This window comes from Ptiloglossa arizonensis, chromosome 5 (assembly GCF_051014685.1).
Source record: "Ptiloglossa arizonensis isolate GNS036 chromosome 5, iyPtiAriz1_principal, whole genome shotgun sequence".
Lineage (NCBI taxonomy): Eukaryota > Metazoa > Arthropoda > Insecta > Hymenoptera > Colletidae > Ptiloglossa > Ptiloglossa arizonensis.
In genome coordinates, this window is record NC_135052.1 from 2,988,213 (window position 1) to 3,014,919 (window position 26,707).

At 36.6% G+C, this 26,707-nt stretch overlaps 1 protein-coding gene across 7 annotated transcripts in view; it reads right to left on the bottom strand.

Annotated features, from left to right (window-relative positions):
• Mp (collagen XV/XVIII-type protein multiplexin) overlaps positions 1-26,707 on the bottom strand; it is a 349,091-nt gene that overhangs the window by 305,390 nt on the left and 16,994 nt on the right. For all 7 annotated transcript variants that reach the window (XM_076311581.1, XM_076311584.1, XM_076311579.1 and 4 more), the window contains exon 2: positions 17,868-17,938. In XM_076311581.1, the coding sequence (XP_076167696.1) occupies positions 17,868-17,938 (71 nt within the window). The remainder of the gene's footprint in view (positions 1-17,867; positions 17,939-26,707) is intronic.

Sequence of the window (26,707 nt, forward strand, 5' to 3'; positions counted from 1 at the left end):
GCCATTTCTTCTAATTATATCTAAACTTGTGGCGCGACGATAATAAAAAGAAAAAAAGGTTGAGTATTTGTCGTCAATTACGAATATTTTGCCATTTCTTCTAATTATATCTAAACTTGTGGTGCGACGATAATAAAAAGAAAAAAAGGTTGAGTATTTGTCGCCAATTACGAATATTTTGCCATTTCTTCTAATTATATCTAAACTTGTGGTGCGACGATAATGAAAAAAAAAAAGGTTGAGTATTCGTCGCCAATTACGAATATTTTGCTGTAAAAATAGATTAAGAGATTAAGATTATCTAAATAATAGATAAAAATATCTTAGACGTAAGATCGGTAGTAACTAACGGGATGCACGAGTAGAACAATTATCGAGGAGAAAGGAAAAAATTGGTAAACGAAACGGTAGATAGAAATCGAACAACGTCGAAGGCCAGTGGAAGGAATCTGAAGGAAACCGCACGAACATGGAAGAAAGGGTTAGAGAAGCGAATGGTGGATTCTGCGGTGGCAGTGCATAGGCATTACGGTGTGATTCTCCGAGCAAACAGGTACCATCTTCCTCGTTGAAGGCAGACACTACATACAATATATAGGGGCTTTTTCGTCTTGCCAGGTTGGAAGAGTAGGATGTTTGCTCGGCCGGTAGCACGGAAAAGTGGATTTCCTGGGACGTGCAGCATCCTTTCCGGAAAAACGATTTCACCATTTGAGCCTGTCCTCCGTTCTTCGAGAGGAACGAATGTGTTCTATAAATGTATCGAGCGACGTTTGTTTTTACAGGAAGGATTTAATTCGAGTTACAAGCGACCGGATTTTCGAACGACGTTCCCGCCCTCGAGTCTACTTTTACCACCTTCACGGAAAAGTCGTAAGGAAAGCTTTAAACACTCGAATCTCGAATACTTGGGGAATATTTTATTGCGGGTTTTATTTGCGCGATTTTCGTACGAAAAGTTTAAGAATAACCAACGACGACTGGATTTTTAACTGCCGAAGTTACGTGAAAATCGTCGATAATACGAATCAACATTTATACAGTTTCACTTCCGAACGAATTTCAGAGATCACTGTTCGAAACTTTGAGATAGTTCGAGTATCACGAAATATTGTACAATCGACGCAAGCTTTTACAAGAGTTGTAGTTGCTGTTGCAATTGATTCGTATATTCAATCTTTAATCGATGTTCGAATAGAAAGACAAGATATTGTCGTCATATTTCGATAACAGCTGCGTTTCTACGATGATTTCTCCGCGTGAAAATATATTCTTTCGCGATGCAACGATGGAATCCAAGTATCTGAAACGCGTGTTCAAAGTTTATCCGTAAAATGTAAGTCGCTCCGCGTAGGAAACTGGTATGTAAAGTCTCTTATAATGAAGACAACTCTTTACGACGTTGAATGAGAAATAAAAGTTAATTAGAACAGACGGCGTTGCTTTCCACGCTTATTTCCAGCTTTCTGTCGTTGCGGTGTAAGTGAAAAAGCACTCAAAGTCCTAACAAAGATTACGAAAATTAACTTTGCTCTCCCAGTTGGAATAAATTTTCATTACATAACGGGCACTAATTTTTCGTTTGCGCGCGTAACATCGTTACTCACGTTTCCATTCTTTGAAAATAAATTCTTCTGTCGAATATTTTAACATTAAAAACAATAACGCATTTCTCGTGTTTGGTGTAAGAACATTGTAAGAGTTAGTTCGACGAAACTTTGCACTTCGAAGAGACAACCAAAAAATAAGGATCGCACGATTCTTTAACATTTCGTACGGAACAATAACGAGTAGAGTTAACGTAACATAAAATTCTTCGCTCGTCAGTTTCTGGATTTAAGAATATCGAATTTAAAACGTTTGGAAGTAACGAATTTTTATCGAATCGCTTTATAAATAATAACTGAATCATTAGAATGAGATTTATTCGAATTAGTAGAGCGTAAAACTTGTAAATAATATATTAGAGAAGAATATTCGCAAAACCATCGAGCCTTGTGAAATTTGATTCGACCACTTGATTGAGACATCGTCCTTTTTTCATTTTTGTCCACCTTTTACGGTCTATACCCTTATTCTCTTGATTCGCGTTCGAGAAACCTGTTTCCGTGGCAGCCGACAAAAAAGAAAGAATGTTCATCGAGCGAAGAAAGACGTTTAAATATTTCACAGCTGGAAACGACGAGCGTGCAATATGCAAAAGCAAAACTAGCAGCAAAAGGGGCAACCCGCTACATAGGCCTCCATGTGGTGTCAAAAATATTAAATAACGATCTAACATAATATATTGTCAAGCACTGTGCATGCACCACTGCTAATAAATTCCGACGAATAGTTTCGACGAAACATTTTAAAAACGATGTCGTTAATTCCAATGAACTTCGACTTGCTGAAACTCTTTGTTCAAAAATTTGAAACATTTGAAATATTCCACTGTCGTATTTTATCAAACGAAAAACACGTTTCGATCATTTAGACGAATTCAGTTTAAATTCGCAACTGTCCATAAATTGTCAATTTACAACTGTACAATTAACGTTTACATTTCACTCCTTGCATTAAAAATAGAATTCGAGCGTACGAATGAAAGTGTACGTCGTTTTATAAAAATGAAACAATCGAAAATATAATTTTTCTCGATACTACAATATTATTAACTTTTCAATATGTATTATATTTGTAACGTACTATTAAATGCGCTATGAAATGCATTCTAATGTTACTTGACGCAACCAACAAAATTGACACCCTTTCTCTTGCATTATCCAAGGATACACACACGAGTGTGTAAAGCAAAACTTAACTTTACCTGTAATTAAAATTAACGCGTCACAATTCTTCGAAAGAAACGGTGAAAATGTAATCCGTATTTCAGTTTGAAAAAATCAATTTTCCCTGCGGGAGGAAATATTTCAGGGAAAGCAAATACCTGATACCTTCCTTTCTTTCGTCACGACTATCTATCGTTCTCCTCGTTTCATTGAGACCATTGTAGATCATCTAAGACCTGTGATCAAAATGTGGAGACATTCCGCGGAAGTGTCCATCGGACATCTGTGATCCAACCAACGAAACGACGTCGAATAAAAGCGGACAGGTGGCCACCCTAGGGGTTCGAGATAAGCTCAGGATCAGGTTTATGGTGCTGACCACGCAGATACATTTCAAGCAAAATGAACTTCTCGAAACTCGTCCCCCTCCTTTTTACCTGTCCTACAGTCGGACCACACGTGCTCGATCTCAGACCCCCTTGAACAGCGCGTGCCCTCGAATAATCGTCTAACATGCATCGCGCTTGTTAAAGGCGGATACACACTATCGATCAAAAGAGTGAGATCACGAACCGCGTCATACTTGCGACTTAAATTATTCGTTGAAGATAATTCGTTTATCGCTGACGCGCGATTTGTGCTCTAAACTGAGTTTTTAGGTCATATCTCGAGATCCTTTAATCGTTAATCGAAGCAAAATGATTCTAAAAAATTTCAGAACAAGGCGAAACGTTCTCCTTATTATACTCACGAAGAACAAAAATTTAGATCTATTTTATAAATCGTTCAGTGACACGATACGAAAATACGATAGTTTATTTCTGTTTTTTTTTGGAAAACCAAAATTTCCGTACATTTGTTATAAATTACGTGATTCTATCCAGAACAATTCTAAAATGGTGCTTAAGACTTGAAGGAATTGGAGCTCTCTCAACAGTGATTAACGTAACCCAAACTGAACACTGATACATCGTTCTTAATGACCACCCAGATTAGTTAGTCTCTTACCAGTGAGGTGATTATTCTCCATTGTTCTGCCGATCGTGACATTTACTTACTGCTATCAATTATTTTAATGTCTACTTAATGAAAAACATCGTACGAAATAAAAAATCCTTTCGAATTTTTAAACTATGAGAACTAGAGGTGTTGCATCTATTTGCTTGTAACATCCAATGTAATTCGTTGTTCATAATCTCCATCGTTCATTGCTATTACGTACGTGTTTGTATTGATCGATTAAAAATGCACAAAGTACGAAACGAAATAAACGAGGTTAGAAGAATCATCGAAGCAAGAAATTATAAAGCCTCGATGGTGAAAGAGGTGGATGAAGGATGAGCAAGAGGAAATAGGATTCGACAAGACAGGAAGAAGGTCAGGCATGCGAGCACTGTGTTTTTCAGGACACCTGATGCAGAGTACGTGTACTCTCACGTAAAAACAGCGACGATGTTTCCCTCCATCCTCCGTTTCTCGACAAATCTCGTGAGAAGCGCGCGTACAGTCTCTGCAAGAATTATTCTAATGGTTCTCACGACACTCTAATTCCTTATCTACAAACAGGTTAACGCTTGCTTGTTACCGGGCTAAATTATTCGAAGTTCTCGTTCTTTGAATGCAATTTTCGCCATTATATACAATTCAACTAAAAATATAAAGCTGCACCCGATGAAGAATGTAAGAAGCAATGAAATTGAATTATTTAGAAAATAGTTTTTTGAAACGAACTGGATCAATACTGTCTAATTCGCAAATCGTTGTTGCGATATTTGTACAGAAAAAGGTAAATAATGCATTTAAATATCAACGAAAGAATCGAATTAAAAAACCTCGTGCAAGTTGTCCTATTGAGAATAACTCTTCCCTGTGTTACTGTCGTAACAGAGTTCTATGATCTCGAGTCAGAGGGTTAAAAAGATTGTTCAACTTGAACTTGATTATTTCGTTCGAATTAGTCGTGAATCTCAAACGCGGAATATTATTAACCGTATCGTTATATTTTTGTATTTTTATTTTGTATAATTTTATTTCTTTATCTCTCTTTTAGATTGTTTCTTGACATAAACTCGACACACTCTGCCACGTGCTGCTGCGACTCGAAGCAATGCCCTCTAGCGAATGCAAGACGAACTACAGCTTCCTAGCGCCTCTAATAGAGGACAGATACTGACAACAGTCATTTTTTATAGCCTAAAATGTAGCAGATAGCTGACAGTCCAGAATATCGGATGTCTTAATAAATTTAAATATTGATATTAGCAACGAATGGTAACAATAATGAATATTATTAACGAAAAAACGTAAGATCGCTGATAATGTTATTTGACAGTCGTGAAATTATTAAATGTTTCAAATACATCATTACAAATGTTAAGAACTGTTAAGAACAATGTTTAGTCAACATAAACTAGCAAATTAAAATTTTCCCATATTCGTCGTGTTTTAAAAGTTCTCCTGGCTTTGATTGAATCACTTGTTGGATATACTTTACTTGACAAAGCGAGGAAGATTTTCGCATTAAAAAATTATACCAAAACAATAATTATTAATTGTAATATCAATTAAGTACGATTATTGAGTATATTTATTCTCCCCATTAAAGGAACAAATTCTCTAAATAAAAAATCGCTCCTAATTCTGATCAGATTAATTTTTCGAACTACGTTTTCCACGCAGTATAACGAGTACTGTATGCCTCTAACCACAATTCAAGTATTTACACCACTTTTTAATATATGTATTCATCGAGCGTAAGTAATTATCGGAAATCACTTTTCACCAATTAAGTAATCGTAATGTCACACCTTACCCCTCCAGCAGAGTCATTAAAATTCCTACGGGCCTAAATAACAGAAGAGGAATCAACTAAACAATGGAAAACACAACGAAGGTACTCTCCTTACGGATGAATTAAAAGGCAGATAAAATCGTTAGAGCTCACAAAACATGTCGTACGCGTTCATCGAACAAAGTCCGGAGATGGTTTCGAATGTGGAGCACAGAGGTAAGCGGAGGGTGAAACTGACAGGGGAGACGTGTGAAGCGAGCAGAAGCACCCATGAGGCATGTAGACCAGCGGTGCTGTTTTGTTTACGATGCTTTTGTTCCGGGTGAAGAGTAACGACCATTCGTTACCGGGTACTCGTCGCGTGAGTGCTTCATTCCGCAGGTGAGAAAGCTCTCCTCGTTCCACCATCTCGAATCTCCCTCTTCTCTATCCCTCTCTGCCACTCTTTTTCCCTTTACTTCTTCCGGGTGAGCTGACAAATTTTAATAAAGTCGACTTATTCTCGTCCGTGTGCCTTGCGTTGGATTCAGCTGGACCATTTTATGGTTTCGAGCCCGACTCCGAGGACTTTTACGATACCATAATACTTGACATCCTGGTGTCGTGTATTTACATTGAATAACGTGGATGGCTACGCTTGGACTATTGCAACCTATAGAAAGAGCGATACGGTCGCAAAGAGACGAATTCTCGCTCTTTTGATCTTTTAATATGCACACGCATCGCGTAGGTGAATTATTAAAGATTTGAGAAAATACATCCACGGATATGTACGTACGTACGCGCAGGGTAGTTGCGAAAATTTTCAAAGAGTCATATTTTCGATTCTGTCTTGAAGAAGGAAACTTTGAGATAAATTTGAAATAATTCAGAATTAAATTATCGTAAGAATTCTAATGTATCGTTTATAGAATTATCGACGAATTTTTGTATTTAAAATGTACCCCAAACGTAAAACCGTTAGACGACCACAATGGTTTGGACCGTTCTCTCCCCTCGATCGTTTATACGTTTAACAGACACATAAATTGTACCCCAGAAATGTTCAGTTTAAAAATAAGATCTCTCGCGAAGTGCTTTTAACCTCTTTATGTTACTCGGTTAAATTCTAGACTCCGTTATGCAACTCTGTTGATTTCTTAAACATAACGTACACCAAAGTGTGTTCGAAACTTAGGGACAAACTCAAACTTGCAACAAGGAATAAATTAAATAAGTACTCAGGAACTTAGTTACAAATGCACAACTAGTATACGTAAGTATATGTTACGCTTGCGAGTGCTGTATATTCACTTCTATAATTCTTTAAACAAAGACGTAGCGGTATTAAACGGTACGGCTAAATAAGATCGGTACACCAAACATCATTTTGCGCAAGGAAAATGAAAGGAATCAATATTGCAGTTAGGAACAGAAATTCACGTTCTGTTACGTTAAATGTTTCAATAGCTCGTTTCGTGAAGCTGATCATTCCTAATAAATAAAACTCAACGGTGTAAATTACACCACAGACATTTTCGTTACAGTAGAAGATACTCGAATTATTCTCGACACGAAACATTGTAATAATTCTGAAACTTGTACACTGTTTATTTTAGTTCTTGACTCGTTACAATTTATTACTAGAGTAGAGATTTATCACTACAATGGTAGAGAATATTCTGTCTTCTAAAACGAGTATTCAAAGCATACCACAGTTCCAGTTACAGTTGCGATTCAAACTATTAGAACATGTAATAAATGTATCGATAAATATTAAAACGTGTCAAAAGTGATTTCACGAATATGAAAATTGTAGTTTGCATCGAATGTACTTCTCTGATCAGAGAATCTGTTAATATTCTACCCAAGATGACACTTTTGAGTCGTGCCTTATGCTTTAGCGAATCTCTTTCAGTGAAAATACGAACATCGGAAGAATATTTTCCAGAATTTCCAATTTCCCGATTAGTTTTCTTTCTCTCGTACACAACACGCTGGAAAGTCTAATGAAGCTAAGGTGACGGGGTGTAGCTTCTCAACGAGGAATGCTTTCCAGTGTCCGAATCTCAAATCCAAAGTTGGCTTTCGCTGTTCCAGATGCTTCTCTCCCTTATTTCTGCGACAGCCGTCCGTTTCAGTCGCAAGCCTTTTTTCTTTCTTTCTCTCCGCGGATTTTGCTCTCCCACGGTCGAGCTCTAATCCGATTTCACCGGCTGAAATTCCGGTATTTATTAATTTCCCGTCGTGAACAGTCAAGGTAGCCAGATACCACGGCTGGCCGCCCGAACCTGAGCATCTGGCCGCAGTTGAAACGCGCACGATACTCCGAAAATGCGAATAATAATGAAGATTAAAGCGCAGTTCATACACGGGACGCGCTAATACCGTATTTCTGCGGTGGCGCCGTGCCACGGTATTTAATTCTTCGTAACGCCGCGCTATTTCAACCAACGACCTGAAATTTCTAACTCGATCGTATCGGAATATTATGTTAATAATTTCCGTGTAAATAACTGGATTCGTTCGTTCAATTAATCTTGCTTAAACGTTCGACGAATAAACGTGACACTCGAGGAGGAAAAATTTACGTATTGAATTCAATTGCTACCAGTGAGAGAGAAAAAGGAAAACCTTACCGTAAATTACGCTTTTAACGATATCAACGAACAAAAGAAAGATTACTTTCGTACGATTTATTTAGTTGGAATAATACAAATTTTCGGATGAAAATTCACGTTGCGATCCAGTCGTCGAAACGAACTGAACATTCCATTGACTTCGATCCATTCCGATAGTTTCGAGTTCATACAGCGTAAAGGTAAAATTGTACGAGCATATAAATATGGAACGTTTCCTATAAAATATGGCAATTCTGCCGAGAAATAAACAGAAAATAATATTTCCGTGTAAAGTGACTCGATGTAGGTATCACTCGATCGAAATTTCTAATTTTCGACAAATATTCCGAAACGACGACGCGCAACGTACTCGCGTCACCGATCTAAACATTTACGATTCGTTTCGGCGCGATGAAAAATATAAAAATTGCACCTATTCCGTAAACTCGAGAAAATGAAAATTATAATATTTATTTCGAACGTAGTTCCATCGCAGCGGGGAGCAGAACAACCGGGACAACTTTTGAAACTATAAAAAGTATCTTGCAACGACAAGAATGCGTTTCGATGACTGTCTCGTGACACGAGCTTCGATTATTATCCCGAAACCTTAGACGGAAGCGAGTAAACGGAAATAGAAAGACGCCACGTCTAGACTCGACTGACAAATATCATCGAAGATGGCCACGGGGACGACAAAACGGAGATAAACGGGACGAGGAGAAACGAAAACGGATATATGGACGCGCGGAGAAGATGGCAGGGGGGAAGGAACGAGGTTTCATTCCGCACGAGATACATCGCTAGTATCTACGGCTGTTTTACGAGCACACTCGTCCGCAAACGAGACCGCTTTTTTCTGGCAACCCCTTTCACACCTTTACGCGACTCCCGCTGGGTTCGTTCAGACTCCTTTCATTCGGGGGTAAACCCTTTGAACCGGAGCCGCTAAAATTGCAGTCGCACGCCAATTGAATAGAACTTGATTATCTATTTTCTCGTTCGAATTCTTTGTGGCCGGATCGTCTACAACAATGTGCGAACTACATTGCCAATATTGGTATTTATCCCTGCTACTTCGATCATAATCTTGACAAATTCTCAATTAACTGTGTACATTTCGTTTGTAAGAAAACGTATCAAGTGTAAAGTATAATCGATAAAATGACGGTTAATTTCAATTAAAAGATTCTAACGTTTCGTAGCGAAGATCTATATTCAAGCATTTATAATTTAAAAATTAAAAATACAAGAATGTTAACTGACGAGTAATTAATTCATCGATTAAAGTTCACCGACTAAGACTGACTAAGACTAATGCTTAATTCCAAATAAAACTACCCGAAGAAATTTAAACGAAATTTATTCGTGGATGTGTATCAACAACTGTCATTGTACATCGACTCTATGATCCTCTTACGAACGATTTTCCAATAGTGTACGGTTCGAAACATTGTTCTTTAGCGTGGAATCCTCGAGCTAAACTGCATTTCACGCGCCATTTTCTCCGCCACGCGAAATTTACTCTGTCAACGCGCTGTCTAATTCGTTAAATCCGGTGCTGTTGTAGGAAAACTATTCTTCTTGAGATATGGTAAAATAAACCACGGAAAAAAAAGAATGGGAATGTAAAAATCATACGAAAATTGCGGAGACGTGGTACAGTCAGGTCTGTTGCCCGAGGCAGACATATTGGGCACGAAACGTGCTCGGAAAGTGTAAAATATTTGAAAGCTCGTTCTCACCCTTTCTCCTTTCCTCCACTATCTCTACGAATTTTGCCATCCACGGTTAACCCATCTTATAATATATCGCCTACTTGTTCCACGTACAAAATCAGCCACCACCTCCTTGTCTCTCGCGCGAACACAATCCTGCGGTTTATCAACCTGCTGCTCATCCATTCATACGCTCGAGGCCTTTTTGTGCAAAATTTTGGATTTTTCCGAGCTCCTGATATTACTTGTCTACCAGTGACGGATTAATATTCTGCGAGCTTTATCATTTTCTCATTCTTTCGATCAATTGCAATTCAGCCATTTTATACGTTTAAATACAATCAAATAACGTGACAAAAATTAATCGAAAATTAATTCGATGTAACATTTCTATTAATTAGTATTTAGTATTATTAACTAGTATTTCTATTGACCTCAATTTAGAATTATTTAATGCACCAGTATGTACGATTTGAAATATATATTTGTAAATTTTATGTTACACAATTTCTCAATATATCCAACTGAAAGAGAAATTCTTAATATTACGTTAAAAATAATAATAAAAGCGATACTCAAAATGTAAAACAACATCTCACAACTTTCGACGTTATTTTCTTCAATTATGATCTAGAATTATCTGAGCTAAAATATGTGCTGCATGTCTATGTATAACTGATGAGACACACTTGCTTCGTCACCATGATTCAAGACCACGAAAATAATTCCGTTATAGGAGAACAAAGTTTATTCATAACCTCGAGTCACGCCCTATTGAAGTCAGAAACCGTTGTCATTACTATTTTTTACATATTTAATCTTGAATGTTCTTGTCGTTTCAATGAAAGATTCGTTATCTATTACTTTCCACTAATACGACGAGATATTTCGTATAAAACGCAGACAACATTGATCGAACTATTTTCCATCTATTTTCACTTGCTATGAAACGATAAACTTCAAAATCAATGTGAAAAATTGTTAATAAATTGCGCTTTACTAAAAATTTGATCATAAACGAAAGATAGAATAGACAGGGTTTTAGGTAAACAACTGATATATATAATGGAATACGACAATTTAACAATAATGTCAACGCAAGTTATGTTAATTTCGCATTGTTAGTCGACGGTTAAAATACAATTACCAGTAACGGTCAAAGCATGTTGCAATTTAGTATTAACTAATTTGATAATAACAAACATACGAGGAAACTAGTGATAACGAGAACAGGAATGGTGGTCCTAAAATATTACCAAAATGTTGAACCAATTGAATGTTGTACATTGGTAAACATCGTTTTACCGTCCAAATAAAATGTCGAGTTATCGATAACTTATGCGTTGAATATTCAAGTACGTGTCGCTGTTCATAAATAAATTTACGAAAGTTTACATCATATTTAAGATCATATGAAAAGATAACGCGGAATTTTAACACGGGGAAATTTCCTATGTGACATCGATGTTTCGTCCATTAAAATGCAACAGAAATCCGCAAGACGAATCGATTAGCCAACACGCGCCGCATGTAAATTCGGCTTAAGTCAGGACTGATCGATGAGTCATGCCGAATTATTGGATCCCATTGCGATTACAAAATATGCAAGCTTCGATCGACGCCCACATCCGGTGTATATTAAAAATAAATTCGTGGTTCCACACGGTCGTGGCATAAACGTTTCATCGTGCCGCCCTTACGTGACTATTTTCTTCGTTCGGTTTGGCGATGTATTTTTATTCCGAGCGTCAACTAACAGAATCTTTCGACACGGTCAGCCTCGTGTATTAATTAATCCCGCTGTGCTTTCAGGCCGAACAAAAATATCGTTGCGATTTTTAGAACGCGACAGAACCTGATCCAGACGTTTTTATGCTTTCGTTTTAAACCGGACGAAACCGATCGGTGCTCTAAAAAAAACTCTCGTTTAATATAAATGTGGCACACGATAGATGAGTAATCCATAAAAATTAAACACATCGTGAGAGATTTCCAAGAAGATGGACTTCATTTCTTAGCGAACGATAATTCATATCATTATTATTGTTATTATTATTGAATATTCTTCGAAATGGAAACAGACTGCAATAAATTTCTATCCGTTCTATCTTTATTAACCATATATAAGGAGAACTAATTTGCTTGCTTTTTATAAATGCATTTCGAAAATTATACGGTAAAATTTCGTTGTATAAAATATTAAATGAATTTCATAGCAGAAATATCGATGAAATCATAATCCTACGGAATCTCATCTTCGAGAGAGTCATTTTGGTGCATATTCACGGATATTCCCCTCCCCGTTGTAGAAAATAAACTATCTTTCGTAACTCGTTTCAGATTTTTAACCGCTCCTACCTGTGCTCATAAATTTTAATCGAATCGACGTCTCATCTGTTTTTAAAGAATTACACTATCAAGCGACCATAGTGCGGTCCGTGGCATCCGACGACCCTTTATTTTCCAAAACGTTGAGCACAATATTTATCCTCTACTTGTTCCCTTCTGCGAACTTTTTTGCCCTCTTAGATGTTGAAGCACGAAACGAGATTCGTGTTACAATTAAAATTGAACGAAAAAATGTTCAAACGTAAGTCAAATGGAATAAATCTCTAACCAATACTCTGTGTAATACAGTGTCATAAAAATGATGGTCAATGGGGATAATTATGCCACCAGAATTTTGACAACATTAGATCCCACTACAAAACTACGTTTTCTTTATTTTCAATTGTAGAATACTTCAAAACCAGAAATTATACGAACTGTAATATCCACATATATTTTGAAATTATCAACGTAAAACGCTATTTTGAGTACTTAAACATCATCTGCTTCTTAAACTACTTTTTCTCAAATTTACGTAATATTATTAAAAAATATTAAGTTTTGTTACATGAAATGATGACCTTTCAAATTTCAAATATCTTTCTTTTTTTAAATGGTAATAAAAATGAATAGTAGGAACTTTATAATCATTATTAGTCATTGTAATATAGTTGATTCTATATCAGGAAACGAGTACCGTCCTTCGAATTGTCGCAAAATTATTCCCAACGAATTTTGAAACTGCTCGAACGGATCCTATTCCCTCACTCGTTAATACCTTCGGGCAATAACCACATCGGGTTATTGAAGTTTAATATCCTACAGTAGAACGACGATAATCGAAAATAATAGAGAGACAAAAGGTTTCCGATAAACGAATTTTCATATAACCGGTTGATGCAGACAAAAATAAAAAGATTGAACATTTAAAGAACAGATACAACTTTTGATACATCGTTACAATATCGCAGGTACTAATGCACATATTTATAATAGCTACCATATGTGCATATCTTCGGAAAAAATAATTCGTTCTCAAAGTCTTAAAAAGGCTTGTCTGTCATTGAAGGGATTATCGAAAATTAGAGTTTTCAGGAAAAGTGGTAAATAATGTGCCGCTTCTCTAACAAAAAAAAAATATTGTAGATTAATTCCTGTAGAGGCAAAATTATCAAAAATGTATCTAGAGGTCACTATCTCTTTTAGAGTTACTATTTCCTCCAAAGCAATTATCTTTTCCCAAAATTACTACAATCATGAAGTCGCTATTTTTCCTTTTATTAAAGATTACTATTACAAACTAAGCCACTTGAATTGTCTATCCACACAACTTTGGAAGTATTATGTCCGCACAACCATATGTATAACATTAAAGAGATTGATGGAAACAATATTATAGTTTGATCATCTGAATGACCTGATACTAATCATATTAAATATTTTACAACTAGGGTGGATAAGTTAACTACGAGAACAGACGAGATTTGTATCATTCTGCAGGGAAACGAATACTTCGAGAAATATTCCAAATGAAAACCATAAAGGAATTGTTCGGAGATTAACAATATCTCCTAAAATATAATACAACACATTGTGTGATATATTGCTAGCAATATTTATCGACAAAATTCTCAGTACGATCTCACGAATATTACACAATTACAAATCGTGTCATACAGATTTTTACCCATGTATCGTTTTTGCACATAACGTATTGCTAGAATATCTTTACAAAAAATTACCGTCAATTTTCAAAACAAATTTCGTTACAAACGGATACTTTTATGTTACTAATTCATAGTAACAGTTGATCTTTGCGAAGAAAAATATTGATCACCACCGTAAATATATTTACGCCGTGACTTGAAACTTTCGATACACGATAGAATTTTTTAAAATAAACACGTGCGTTCCATTTTCCTTGAGATATCCAAGTGATCGCAAATACGTTCCATTATTCCAATGCTTTCGGTACAATGGAAAGGTGAAATTTTCGAAAGGGTAGTGTTTCACGCTTTCAAGACAATTCCAAATCGATATTGTACGATCAGGAGCGTAAGAACGTCACGTTATCCGGAAGAACGAAAGATTCAGCCGCTTGGTGAGTTTCCGGTTCTCTTATCAGAGGCGGATGCAAAGAGGGAGTGTGGGTTGCGGTGGTGGGTTACGGTATGGGAAAACGGGGTGGAAAGGGACGAATAGCTCCCGCAGGATGCGAGATAACTCTCATCCCCGTAGCCTCATTTGTATCCGCCCCCACCTTCCGATTTCCGTGGTGAACGGCCACTTTTTTGCATCGCTGCATCGTCAATACTTAATAGCACGTCATTGGTCAGTCGCGATTCCTAGGCGAAGTTCAACCTTGTTTTTTATTTTTTTTTTTTTGCTCGATTTACCATCCGGTGATGGTTGCAGCTGCACGTTCGGAACGATATCACGAAGGTTTTCCTTTCATATTTTTATCTTCGAAATCTTTGCGGTTGTATATATTCTACACGGTGTATTATCGAATACGGCCAACAATTAACGGATTTTTATCGCGAATAAAATTACGTCCCGTTGTGTGTTATTTCATTGCTCCGGTTCATAAACGCGAATACTGTTTGAAGTTTCCATAAGCTGTGTCCTAGTTGGACACGGTGCAATTGACAATGTATTTCACAAGTTAGAAAGTCCTTTTTACCGTTGCGAGAACAAACTGACAATAACCCAGAAAGTGAACAACGACTTGAAAATAAACTGGTAAATTTACAGTAGTATAATATTACTTCTGTGAAAGTTCTCCGAGTTTTTTAACATTTTTTAGCAGGAGCGAGTGTAATCAAAATTTTTAAAAATTAGAAACACAGTTCTCCCCGAACAAATTGAAATTAAAAGCAATTGCAACGTTTTCAAGGAATATTATCGAGATACGTTTTGCACTTCTCTGTTCATGCCCTTCAGTTTCGTTTAAATTATGTTATCACCGTGTCTCTAGATGTGCTATTGTTTTTCGTTCGTTAGAAACGCTCAAAAAACTTTGAACAGCGTTATCGATCTTCCTGTGAAATATTTGTTCATTTTTCTTCCATTTATCGTAATATGTTACACGTTGATTACCGTAAAGAGGAGATGAAAAGGGAAAGAATCACACTTCGCGCCGTAGTTCGCGCAGAATTTATGCAATTCAACTGAATACCTAAACTTGCTTTAGCAAAGGATTTTTAATGCGAGTTTCCTGACTTTATAACAACTGATCAGAATGGCACAGAACGCAGAAAGTGAGATTGGACTCTGCATAAAAACGGGATACCGGAATGAAATATCTGCTGAATCCAAGAAGCGACTCCTCAGGTTATGAAATTCTTAAAGGAGGAAATAAAGATATGCTGATGATCATAAAGCCATTTCAAGACATTAATACTTTGTAACTGCGGCTCAAGGGAAGATTTTATTAAATCCTTCTTTATGAATCTTTCTCTTTGGAAGCTGCTTCGCATTATATTCAATACCACCTTATTTAACGGTAAGGAAAAAATTATTTGCCAACGTAAAATTATTACGAACAAACGAAAGGTAGATTCACATTTTTCCGCTCGCTATATTTCCAAAGAAATTTTATGGACAATAAATGTTCCTTCAAATTTTTACAACCGCGTTGCTTTTACGTTTTCTCTGTTAAAACTTTTATTAAAATTTTTCTCAGCTCTCGTAAAATTCCGGCGATATTACACGAATAATTTAAATAATAGCTGCACGTGCTTCAAGAAATGTCCCCGTTTGACTGCGCTTCGAGAGACAAGAGTTCTTATTTGAACAATTTTTAACGGCACAGGGAATAAATGAGTTTTTACAAAATCACGAAATTATTCGGAACTTATATTACAAAGAAAATGAAGACCGTCCGAGCTGGGGAAAAAAAGAGCGAAAGACTTCGTTGTATTCTTATGAACTGGGAGATTAAAGAAAGTCAGGAGAGGAGCGTAAAATCTCTACGAGATTTTAAGCATTACGATGTTCGTCAAACGATATTGTAAAATTTCTAGAAAAAAACACGACGGAGGTAACACGAGTTTACTGCTACCAGCAGTAACTGTCTTTCGCTGGGTTGCAACGACTGTGTAAATGTTTCGGTGGAAACTCTAAGGAACTTGCGAAAATTTTCTCAAAATTGCAACTGACGACTGAATAGTAACGAGTTTATTATGCAGAATAGGTCATGTAAACAGTAATACCTAAATACCTCCATTGTTCACGGATGTGTGAAAATACAGGACCATATTAAACCTGTTCGGAAGATCGAGCATAGTGATAGGAAACAAAATTTCGTCCAAAAGTCATTTACTTTTCGCAAACGAAAATAATTACAGCCTGTTTTACTTTAATCTAGAACAATTCGGACTGTCACTAGGCAGAATCAGAGATTTCCATTAATAGATATTATATAACCAAGATACAAACGTACCTAAATTTCACTGTTCGTGTAATGTTTCACAATAGTAATCGTCCAATGGCGATATGTTTAGAACCAAGACAAGTAAAATCTAAAAATCTGACATAAGCAAAATAAAATCAGTTCTTGCAATTCGTAGAAAATTACTAAGAAACGAGGAGATGAAATTTTCTATTCGCGTTAGTTTCAATGAGGTGGTTCATAGAAACGGCTGGTCGATATATTTCTCAGAGTGACCTTCTCTAACTAAGAAAAATGACCATGCGTTTGAAAAGAATCACTGTGCTTCCCATATTGGACGGAGAAAAATTTGCGCAATAAGTGAATACGAGGACCTCATTGATATAAAACTCAAAGCACCCATAATTTAAATCCATTTCGACGACGCAATTTATGCATCAACAAGGCGAGTATTCTAAATGAAATACATATGCACGAAAGTATAACATATTTAGCATTTGTTATTTAAAAGATGCTTTTATGTGCTCATTCTCTAATACATTTCATAAAAAATATCTAAAATCACGTACGATAGAATAGCCAACTATTAAAATAAAATCGTACTCGTAAGTCCAAAACGCATCGCCATTTATTATTTTCAACGATTCTCCACTGTTCGAATCAAATTTTGCCCGTATCTGCTATAAAATATGATCGACAACTGAACCAAAAGCAGATTAAATTTTTGTTTCTTTTGTGCGTATGGTACAACTTCGCATCAATTGCATACCATTGTCATCAATTTGTTTCGTTCGTTGATGCTCGATTTCACTCGCACGCGTAACGCGTAAATTATTTGAGTTCAAATTGGATAACAAAAGTATTTTAAAATTACAAAACGAATGTAGAAAATTCTACTCTGCGACGGATCTTCCTGCAAACCTCGAGACAAATATATCCGAGATATTTTCAAACGAAGAACATGTACAATAATATCTGTATGTAGATCGGATCTTGGTTTGTTCGTTTCGAGTACTTGTATCTCGCTTTTGAACAAATCGCTGCTCGCGTAAAACGAATAACGCAGAATCCCGTGGAAAAGATTGGTAAAAACCTGCAGAATATTCTCGAGGGGTCCTCGACAGATGGAGGATCCTTCTGAGAATTTCGTAGCCAGAATCGTCATAGCAGACGACGTCTGCTAGGGTAGAGAGGGACAAACGATCCTCGAGTCTTTGAATCGCCACCGCGAGTCGGGCCATTACCGTTGAATGAACTGACACTTACCTTTCTTCTCGCCGAAGAAATCCGCGTTGGCGTACGTTACACAGAAAGCGGCGAATATCAACGATTGTAATCTGAAATTAAACAACCCGGAGTTAATTCAACTTCGAAAATATATAACGGTGATGGAATTAAGTACAACGTTCGAACTACGATCGAAACGTTTCGATACCGAAAATTTGGACCAGAAATCAATCGTTTAAAAGTACAATTTTGTTCGTACAATTCTCGAAAATTCCATCTAGTATGTAAATAGTCGAGTTCTGTAGTTTTAAAATGTGCAAGTTAGGTAATACACCGTGTATTCGCAAGTTTGCAAATTTTCTAAACATTGCCGACTACCACGCAATGTATACTATGTATAATGAAAAATAACTTTATTTCGCATCCTTCGCTATAAAAATATAAAAGTAAAAAAAGAGACAAATTCTGACAAGAGTACGTTACACGACAGAAATTTACGCTCAACGTAATAATTCGCGAACAAAGAGAAGGAATATTTGAGAAAAAGTTTAAAACGGAGAAACAAGCCCAGACTGGATTTCTAAATAGATTTCTAAATGGAAATCTTACGATATTTACATTTTGCGCAAAATTTTGTTCGTACAATTATCGAAAATTGCATCTAATACGTAAATAGTTGAGTTCTGTAGTTTTTAAATGTGCAAGTTAGGTAACACACCGTGTATAGTATACTATGTTTGTCAGGTAGTATCGAGTTTGCAAATTTTCTAAACATAGCCGACTTCCACGCAATGTATACTATGTATAATGAAAAATAACTTTATTTTGAATAATCGACGAAGCGAAAGTATCGAAGTATAATGGTTAACGGAAATTTTCAAGTACGCTCTGTGTTTCGATGCATAATGTTAATGAATTCCCCCTATTAGTGATTTCTCATTTGTGTCAAGGTAGATCTGTTTACATTGATTGATATGTAGCGATCTGTTTTCATCTTGAACGTCATTTGCGCGTAAAAGGTAAAGTTTCTGTCGTTCCGTAAGTGTACACTCCCGAGACTACCGGGAATCAGCCTGCAGCTAATAACTGTTGAGAACTGTTAACGTAACAATGTTAAGAACACCGATACCAACGCTTAGGTAAATGCAACTCTCCGGAAATCCCTGTTTACGAGGCTAATGGCAATGAACGAAACCCGAACCGTTCTTCGAAGCAATTGCAAGCCTTATTCGCGACGCAGCAGTAGTACTTAGGCTCTAGAATGAAGTCCAAAAGTAGAAATCCGTATAGTTGAAAATTTCTCACGAATTCTAACAATCGTTTAACTGCTAATATTGTTCAACGATACGAAGCGGTAACTGGTTTCTTGTTTTCGCAAGATCTCGCGAAGTCTTGGATCGAGATCTAAGAACATCGATGGGGACATTTGGGCTGTTTATTAAATTTTCCATAAGCATTGTTCCAACCTGCTGCAAGTGGTGTGTAAATATGCAACGCTGGGAACGTTGCACGCGTTCTTAACTTTGGAGAAACTGGCCAGCAATCCTCTTCATCGCATCCGTCCAAAGTTTGACAATCACGTGGGCTCGCGATACGTCAGTTGCTATTGAGAAGCAGCAAGAGACTCCAGTTTCCTGAGTAGAATTTGGAGTTTCGACAGAATTAGCGAATAGAAGAGGAAACGAATAGAAGTTTTATTTCGCTACGATAATGCACGACTGCGCATTGGCACAAGCTACACTCCAATAAACTAAAGTTTAACCGGGAAGTTATGCTCCATCCTCCTTGCTCGCTGCTGCTCCAATTACCATCTGCTTCACAGTCTACTAAATTATGAAATGGGAAACAAATCTTTAAACGGAAAGAATACCGTCCGAATATTTTTCTTCAAAACGAAACTTCTTTCGCGATTGTATCCAAAACGTGCTTGTAAAGCGTAATGTTGCGGATGTTAACGAAAAACTAATCGAATGAGCAAAAATGAATCGTTTTTCTTTCAATCGAAGAGGTTTGTTCCAGAAATAGGCACGAAATTTCGGATTAATCGCTATTTCGTGAACAATTAAATATAAATATTCTTTATCGGTGATCACGATGCAACGTGCCGAGTTTTGAATCCTTGTGTTGATCTTAACTTTTAACGCGAACGATACGCTTCTTAGTAGAAATTTTTGGTTTGAAAACGATAAATCCTCAAACAGAGAAATTATACACGAGTTTCTATGTTTTTCAAACGTTACAGCACATAACGCGTTAATTTCATCGTTAGAAGTATAATTATAATTGTTATATAAAAAAAAAGAAAGTATTCAGCTGATATCGGAGAAAAGAACAAGGGGAAACAGACGTAGAAATAACGTGAGATAAAAATAAAAACGATAACGATGAAAACAAAACTAAAGGCAACTCCCTTGTAAAAGGTATAATGTCTACGCTAGGAGAGATACGTGATCTCGTGAAAGAAAGACGCGAGATTAGCACAAAAACGATTCGAAATGTTGGCGTTGTTTCGAGCAAAACAATAAGGGTTCATCTCCTGAGACTTTTAAGGGGGAGCGATAGTACGGTGCCGGAAAATTGGGTTCGTTGGAACCTGTTTCGTTAATGCGATCTCTCGTGGAAAAAGCAAGCCCTCAAAGGGTGTTGAAAACTTGCCGCGGAAAAAGCTATTGTGCACAACGAACTTATTTAGCGTAAGTACCTTTAGTAAAAGAACATCCAGCTTTATGAATAAAAAGTTTCTCACCGGTATTCTCATACGTTCTCTTCGAAATATGAGAAACATAAGAATTTATCTTTCATTTTTCTCATATACGTAACAAGCGCGTGAAAATCTAAATATTAATGAAACTCATCGACAACGTTCTGAACAAATTTCTATTCTCACCTGGTGCTTTCGATCAAAATTTTAACGTAAACGTACATACTAGTAGTATAAGATAATTGAACCATCGATTTTAAATCGATCGCAAACTGTTCGACAAAAATTGATCGAACGAAGGATAAATCGAATAAGGTGATTGTAGATTACAGTTAAGTAATCGATAAATAACGAAAAATAAAGTTTTCGTTAATTTGTAATCATCGTAGAAAAACTTTGAAATAGAAATTTCGTTCAGTGTCCTTTCATTGCAAGATCCAATGCATTTTCTCACGCGTGAAACGAGACACATTTTTCCTATCGTTTGAAAATCCCGCGTGAAAATCCAGGAATACGTGTATATAATGCGCAAACGAATCTATCGCAAAACGCGGTCGTCTATGTACGTATGTGACCATCGTTTTTCCACATAGAGCAACAGACGATTTCTTATGTCTCGAGGTCAGTGGAACACGAGGAATTTATTGGAAAAGTATGACACGCATTTGCATCTCTCGGCAAGAGGCGAGCGTAGGTGTTACGAAGCGGGTGGTGATCTTGAATCATGATCGAGAATGTTGATCTTGCGTAATGTTTCAGTCAACCCGCCAGAATGGTCGTGCCCGCAATTTTCGATTTCCGTTTGACAAGGTCGTTGTACGATTCTATTATACCTTTAATGGGAACAGAATGGAATTGGAGAAATTTTCAGATATAACGATTTAAGAGAGAGACCATTTAGTTAAATCCTTGGGAGAAACTTATTTTTAATACTTTTATCAAGAACCTTGAACCCGTTTAGAATTGAATTAAAGAAAATTAACGAAAAACGAAATCTGCTCAACTCGATGATGAATTATTTGAAAACAATGATAACAGAGCTACTTATATTTCTTTCTTTCACGTTTTGTTCTTGGTACGAAATTATGTTGTCGACAACTATGTAGCTATATGTCTGTGAATTTTTCTATTGTTCGTTTATTTCGTTCGTACGAGCATACACGATCGTTCGATATTCTTGATACGAATACTAATGCAATTTAACAAGTTTCCAACCACGTTGGCATCATCTTTACTCCGATATTCCTGGTTTGGATTCAGTTACCACAGCTGGATCTTTTTTTGGAAATACATCGTGGGGGATATATATATATATATATATATATATATATATATATATATATATATATGTGTATGACGTAGGTTTTCTTTTACTTTGACATCTTTTGTTCGTGTCATTTGCAAAAGAAAATTCGTTGCCAGTATTTATTCGAAGGTCTTCGTTATGCACGCTATTTGTTCCTTTCTCTTGAATCAGTGGATTCGATTACTGTTTTAGACCCTCCCACACCAAATGCCAGGTCATTCTGACCCGAATGACCTTCCAACTCTAACACGAGCAATAACGAATCGACGTGTACGAAAAGTGGAGCAAAAAAAATAATTTGTAAAACTCGAACAGCGAAGAAAAATATTACATGTACACCGTGTATGGAAGAACAGTAAGGATAGTATACGATATATGTATACGTTTGTATCAAAATGTATACGTTTCTTTTATTATTGGTAAATAAGATATCGAAAATTGGTAAAATAATACTAAAAAGAATAATGGCGATAAAATTCGTTACAAAACCTTCGTCCAAAATGTATAAACACATCTGAACTTTCTCTATGGGTCATTCTGACCCAGTGTTCGGATTCCGTGTCGTTCCTGAAGTTTCCGGTGTCCGAGGGTTAAGCACGAAACTCCATTATCGAACACGCGTGAGAAAATTACATCTAGATTCGCTTTGGAAGTTTAGATCCAACCAATTACGGGACATTAAAATCTGTAACGAACTCGTGTAACGAAAATAATTCATTTTTCACAGGACACCCGATAGAATTCACGCAACATTAAATCGCAATGTTGTCATCCGGGCAACAGTACTTCGATAGAAATATATTGCAGACGAATGAAGCTTTTATACCAAGGGAGTGGCTTGTATTGTTCGAATTGCCAATACATGAAAGCCATTCGAATTCATACCTACGACGATAGTGCTCAGTGAAAACAAACATAATTTCTCACTTATCCGCAAAGTTCAAGTTTATGTAAGTACTTTTAAAATTCATATAATACGAATCCATTAACGAAATTGTAAGAGACGCCAGAATCGCGGGACATTCGGACATTACTGTTTTCGTAAAAAAAATTAACGACTAACGATGCAACGAAAGGAAAAATTAAGAAGATAAAATTTATATTATTATCCATTCCCAGCAAGTGAAGTTTTAATATATTTTTTTTTATGTTCCTAGTTTAAAAATATCAACCGTCTGTGAATACCAGTTTTAATAATGTAACTCGTACAAAGATCGTACGAAGAAAATATTTACTTTCAATTAGAAATGATGAAACGTCAATCGAAATAAATAAAACAACTTACGTTCATTTCTATTAACGAAAGAACTTATTTTTTACACAAATAACTGCTGGAATATTTAAAAAATGCCATATCGAATGTTCCACACGTTCCGTATTAAATACGTATGTATATACCACCATTCGAATAGTGAGTAATAAATTATGAACAGTAACAAATATCTGAATAATTATTTAAAATTTCTCAGAAATTACTCACACTTAGGTCGTTCTAATGAACCTTCGCCAATCGTTAATTTCAATTCTACGTTTAATGAATTGATTTAACTTCTTTCAGAAAGCAGCCTTTATATATAAGTGACATCATCGGTAAAGAGATCTTAAAAAGAGTCACATAAATCTCTATTCAACGGAAAGGTGCCGTAAAGGAAAAGACGAAGAAAGAACCTCGACGACAAAATTGGCAAAAACGAACCGCTAAGTTGTATTACTGTATACGTAATTTGTATAAGAAAAAAACGTTTACGCGATATTATATTTTATTTTATTTTACAAACCGATACTGATCAAGTGTATCCTTTGACTCGTCACCTAGCTTTTACAATACAATTTTAACATGAATATAAAAACGAAAGTTATTCTAATTATCTGATACCACAGATAATATTAACAATTAGAAATGAGTCCAATTATCCATCGACAACCCAATTTCAACATAAATATAAAAACGAAAATTATTCTAATTATCTGATACCACAGACAATATTAACAATTAGAAATGAGTCCAATTATCCATCGACAACCCAATTTCAACATAAATATAAAAACGAAAGTTATTCTAATTATCTGATACCACAGACAATATTAACAATTAGAAATGAGTCCAATTATCCATCAACAACCCAATTTCAACATAAATATAAAAACGAAAGTTATTCTAATTATCTGATACCACAGACAATATTAACAATTACAAACGAGTTCAATTATCCATCGACAACCCAATTTCAACATGAATATAAAAACGAAAGTTATTCTAATTATCTGATACCACAGACAATATTAACGATTATAAATGAGTTCAATTATCCATACCGAATGATATTCTCTCGGAACGAAAATATGAAAACATTACAACAACAATACCACGATCACAAAACAATAGTATCGCCAACAATACGCTTTGATCTCGCGTCCTTTTTAAATCCAGCCATACGAAAAGAAGCAACACGACAAACCACGCAAGATTGAATCTCCCATCGAACAATTCGTATTTTACAATTCATTTGTTGCACACTATGGGTATGCGTGAGTGAATATAAGAGATTGTCATCAAGCTACGGCTACCTAACTTTCTTCTTTGGTGGAATGATGAAACATAGAGTACATTTGTATACATTAAGAGACTGAGTTTCTGTTGACAAATCTGTTAGAGGGGCCGAGCGAATTGTGTATTTTTAGTCCGTGACTATGCTAATATCCAACAAGTGAGTCGAAACGTGTATAATGTCGCCCGCTACTATTAGTAATTTCTTCCTTCACCGTGGTTATTCTCAGATCGTTGTAGATGGTGTCATTTGTAACACTGTTCAACGACCTTCACTTGTCATTACCAATCTAGTGTCACTCGACTCTAGTCACTACATAACCCTATGTCCAAATCCTGATCATCTTCGTACGCTGAACTTGTACTCCGTTTGTACAACATTTTTAAAACGTGTTACTCACTGACGCACATTTTTTCAATTTAAGGCACGAATTCGTACAAAGCCCGGTGACTGAGAATAATCATTCTCTCTTCGTGAAACACTCTAGAATACATATTTCTCGACTGTTAACTTTAAAACTCTTGTTTCTTCGTACAGTCTCGTTTTCCACTGAACAAACCGTTCGGTCGTTAACAACGAAATTCTTACTCACGTCTTTCAGAGAGCCTAGAGCGTTCAACATTTGTCGCGAACTGTGTTACGCTTGGAAACAACCATTGAAATACACAATATTGTTTACAAAGCAACGATCTACGAGCCTCTTGGTTAAGTTCCAAACGTAACAAGCGACATCCCAAACCAGTCCAAGTGTCTCTGAGTGAAGCCTCCATGGAATGTCAAGGCCCGAGGAAATATATAGAGAGAAAATTAGAAAATTTTGAGAATTAAACGCAAACGTTGAAGCCAGCTCTTAACGGCGAAAAATCGAGGGGCGGGGGCGGACGGATGAAAACGTAGAAGACTACTATCGTGCACGATAATGACAACGAATGACGACACTCCATTAACCCAGTGGCCCAACGAACGATATAAAACAGAATTAAAAGAACAGGGAAAGCCCCGGTGAGAGCTGGAGACACGTGTACCGGCTGCCGGCGGAATAATTAGGCGAGGAGCTCGAGTGGCGGCGTCGTCGACAACGATGGAGAAGTGGTGCTCGTTAATGAAGCGATACACCAGAGAATCCTGACAGCCCGCCGAGATTCCGGGAAGTAACTTCGCGAAAAAAACGGATCGCATCAACTATTCTTTAACCGGCACTGACGATAACGAACCAATTTTACCTACAACCCTCTCCAGGGTACACCGGTCTCCGTTTCGAATTGATTTCTATACCTTCGACGCGCCCAATAATTAATTATTCGATCGAGATTTACCGCGCGAAACGTCTCGCGACACTGACCCGAACGATTCGATCGGTCGAGTGCATTTGTAAATTTTATTTCTTCCTCGTTCTACAGTTTGAAATTCACTTTTGAATAGTTCACGTTTCGTCGTTAAAACTTCTCTTTGGTGTTCTTTCATTTACATCCGTACACGAATCGCTTTATTATTTATTTGTCGGGTGAATCGAACTTGCGGTTGCACCAGTGTTCTAAATTCACGGGCTACGAGTTACATGTATGATCGTTCGCGTACAGTATGATAATAGGCAGTTATCGGTAATATGAATAATTTTCGGTACACCGCGTATATTCGTTCGTAAGAGCAAAACGAGCGACCCTGTTGATTGACGGACGACATTGATTTAACAAGAGTCGTAATATTCGGACGTGTCCCGGAAAGGATGAGTTACCCAATTTTATTATACTGGGTGTACTACGAGATGCAGTACCGGTGGCTAGGGAGTGGTTCTTTGTGCGAAAAGGAATCGGAAATGTCGAATAAAAATTCGTTGGGAAAGGTTCGTTTGAAAAAAAAATGAGCAATTTCGTTTCGCATTCGCGGTTCAGTCTTTCGCGAGGAATCATCCCCTGCACCGTTGCGGATTAATGATTTTCACAAATAATAAATACATACAGTTAAAAATGGAAACGACGAAACCGTAATATCGTATATAAATTACCAAGGAAAAAAATTGAACGTTAAGATGAAATTTTTCTTTGAAATCGGAAAATAATTCACACCTAATGGAAAGAGTAGGTGTAAAAAGAATTGGGTAGAATTCAAACTAGTAGTAACAGTAATTATGCGATCGGGGTAATTTAAATGGGAAAAATTTATACTGATCACGACACGTGCACCACTACGCGAGTATCGTTTTGAGAAGTGGTTGCCACCGCATATTTTTTCGACGTCCCCCATTAACGCCACCTTGTACTCTGCCGAATGTCCCACTGCTTTAATTAACAGCACCATATATCATCGGACACGCGGAAGGGAA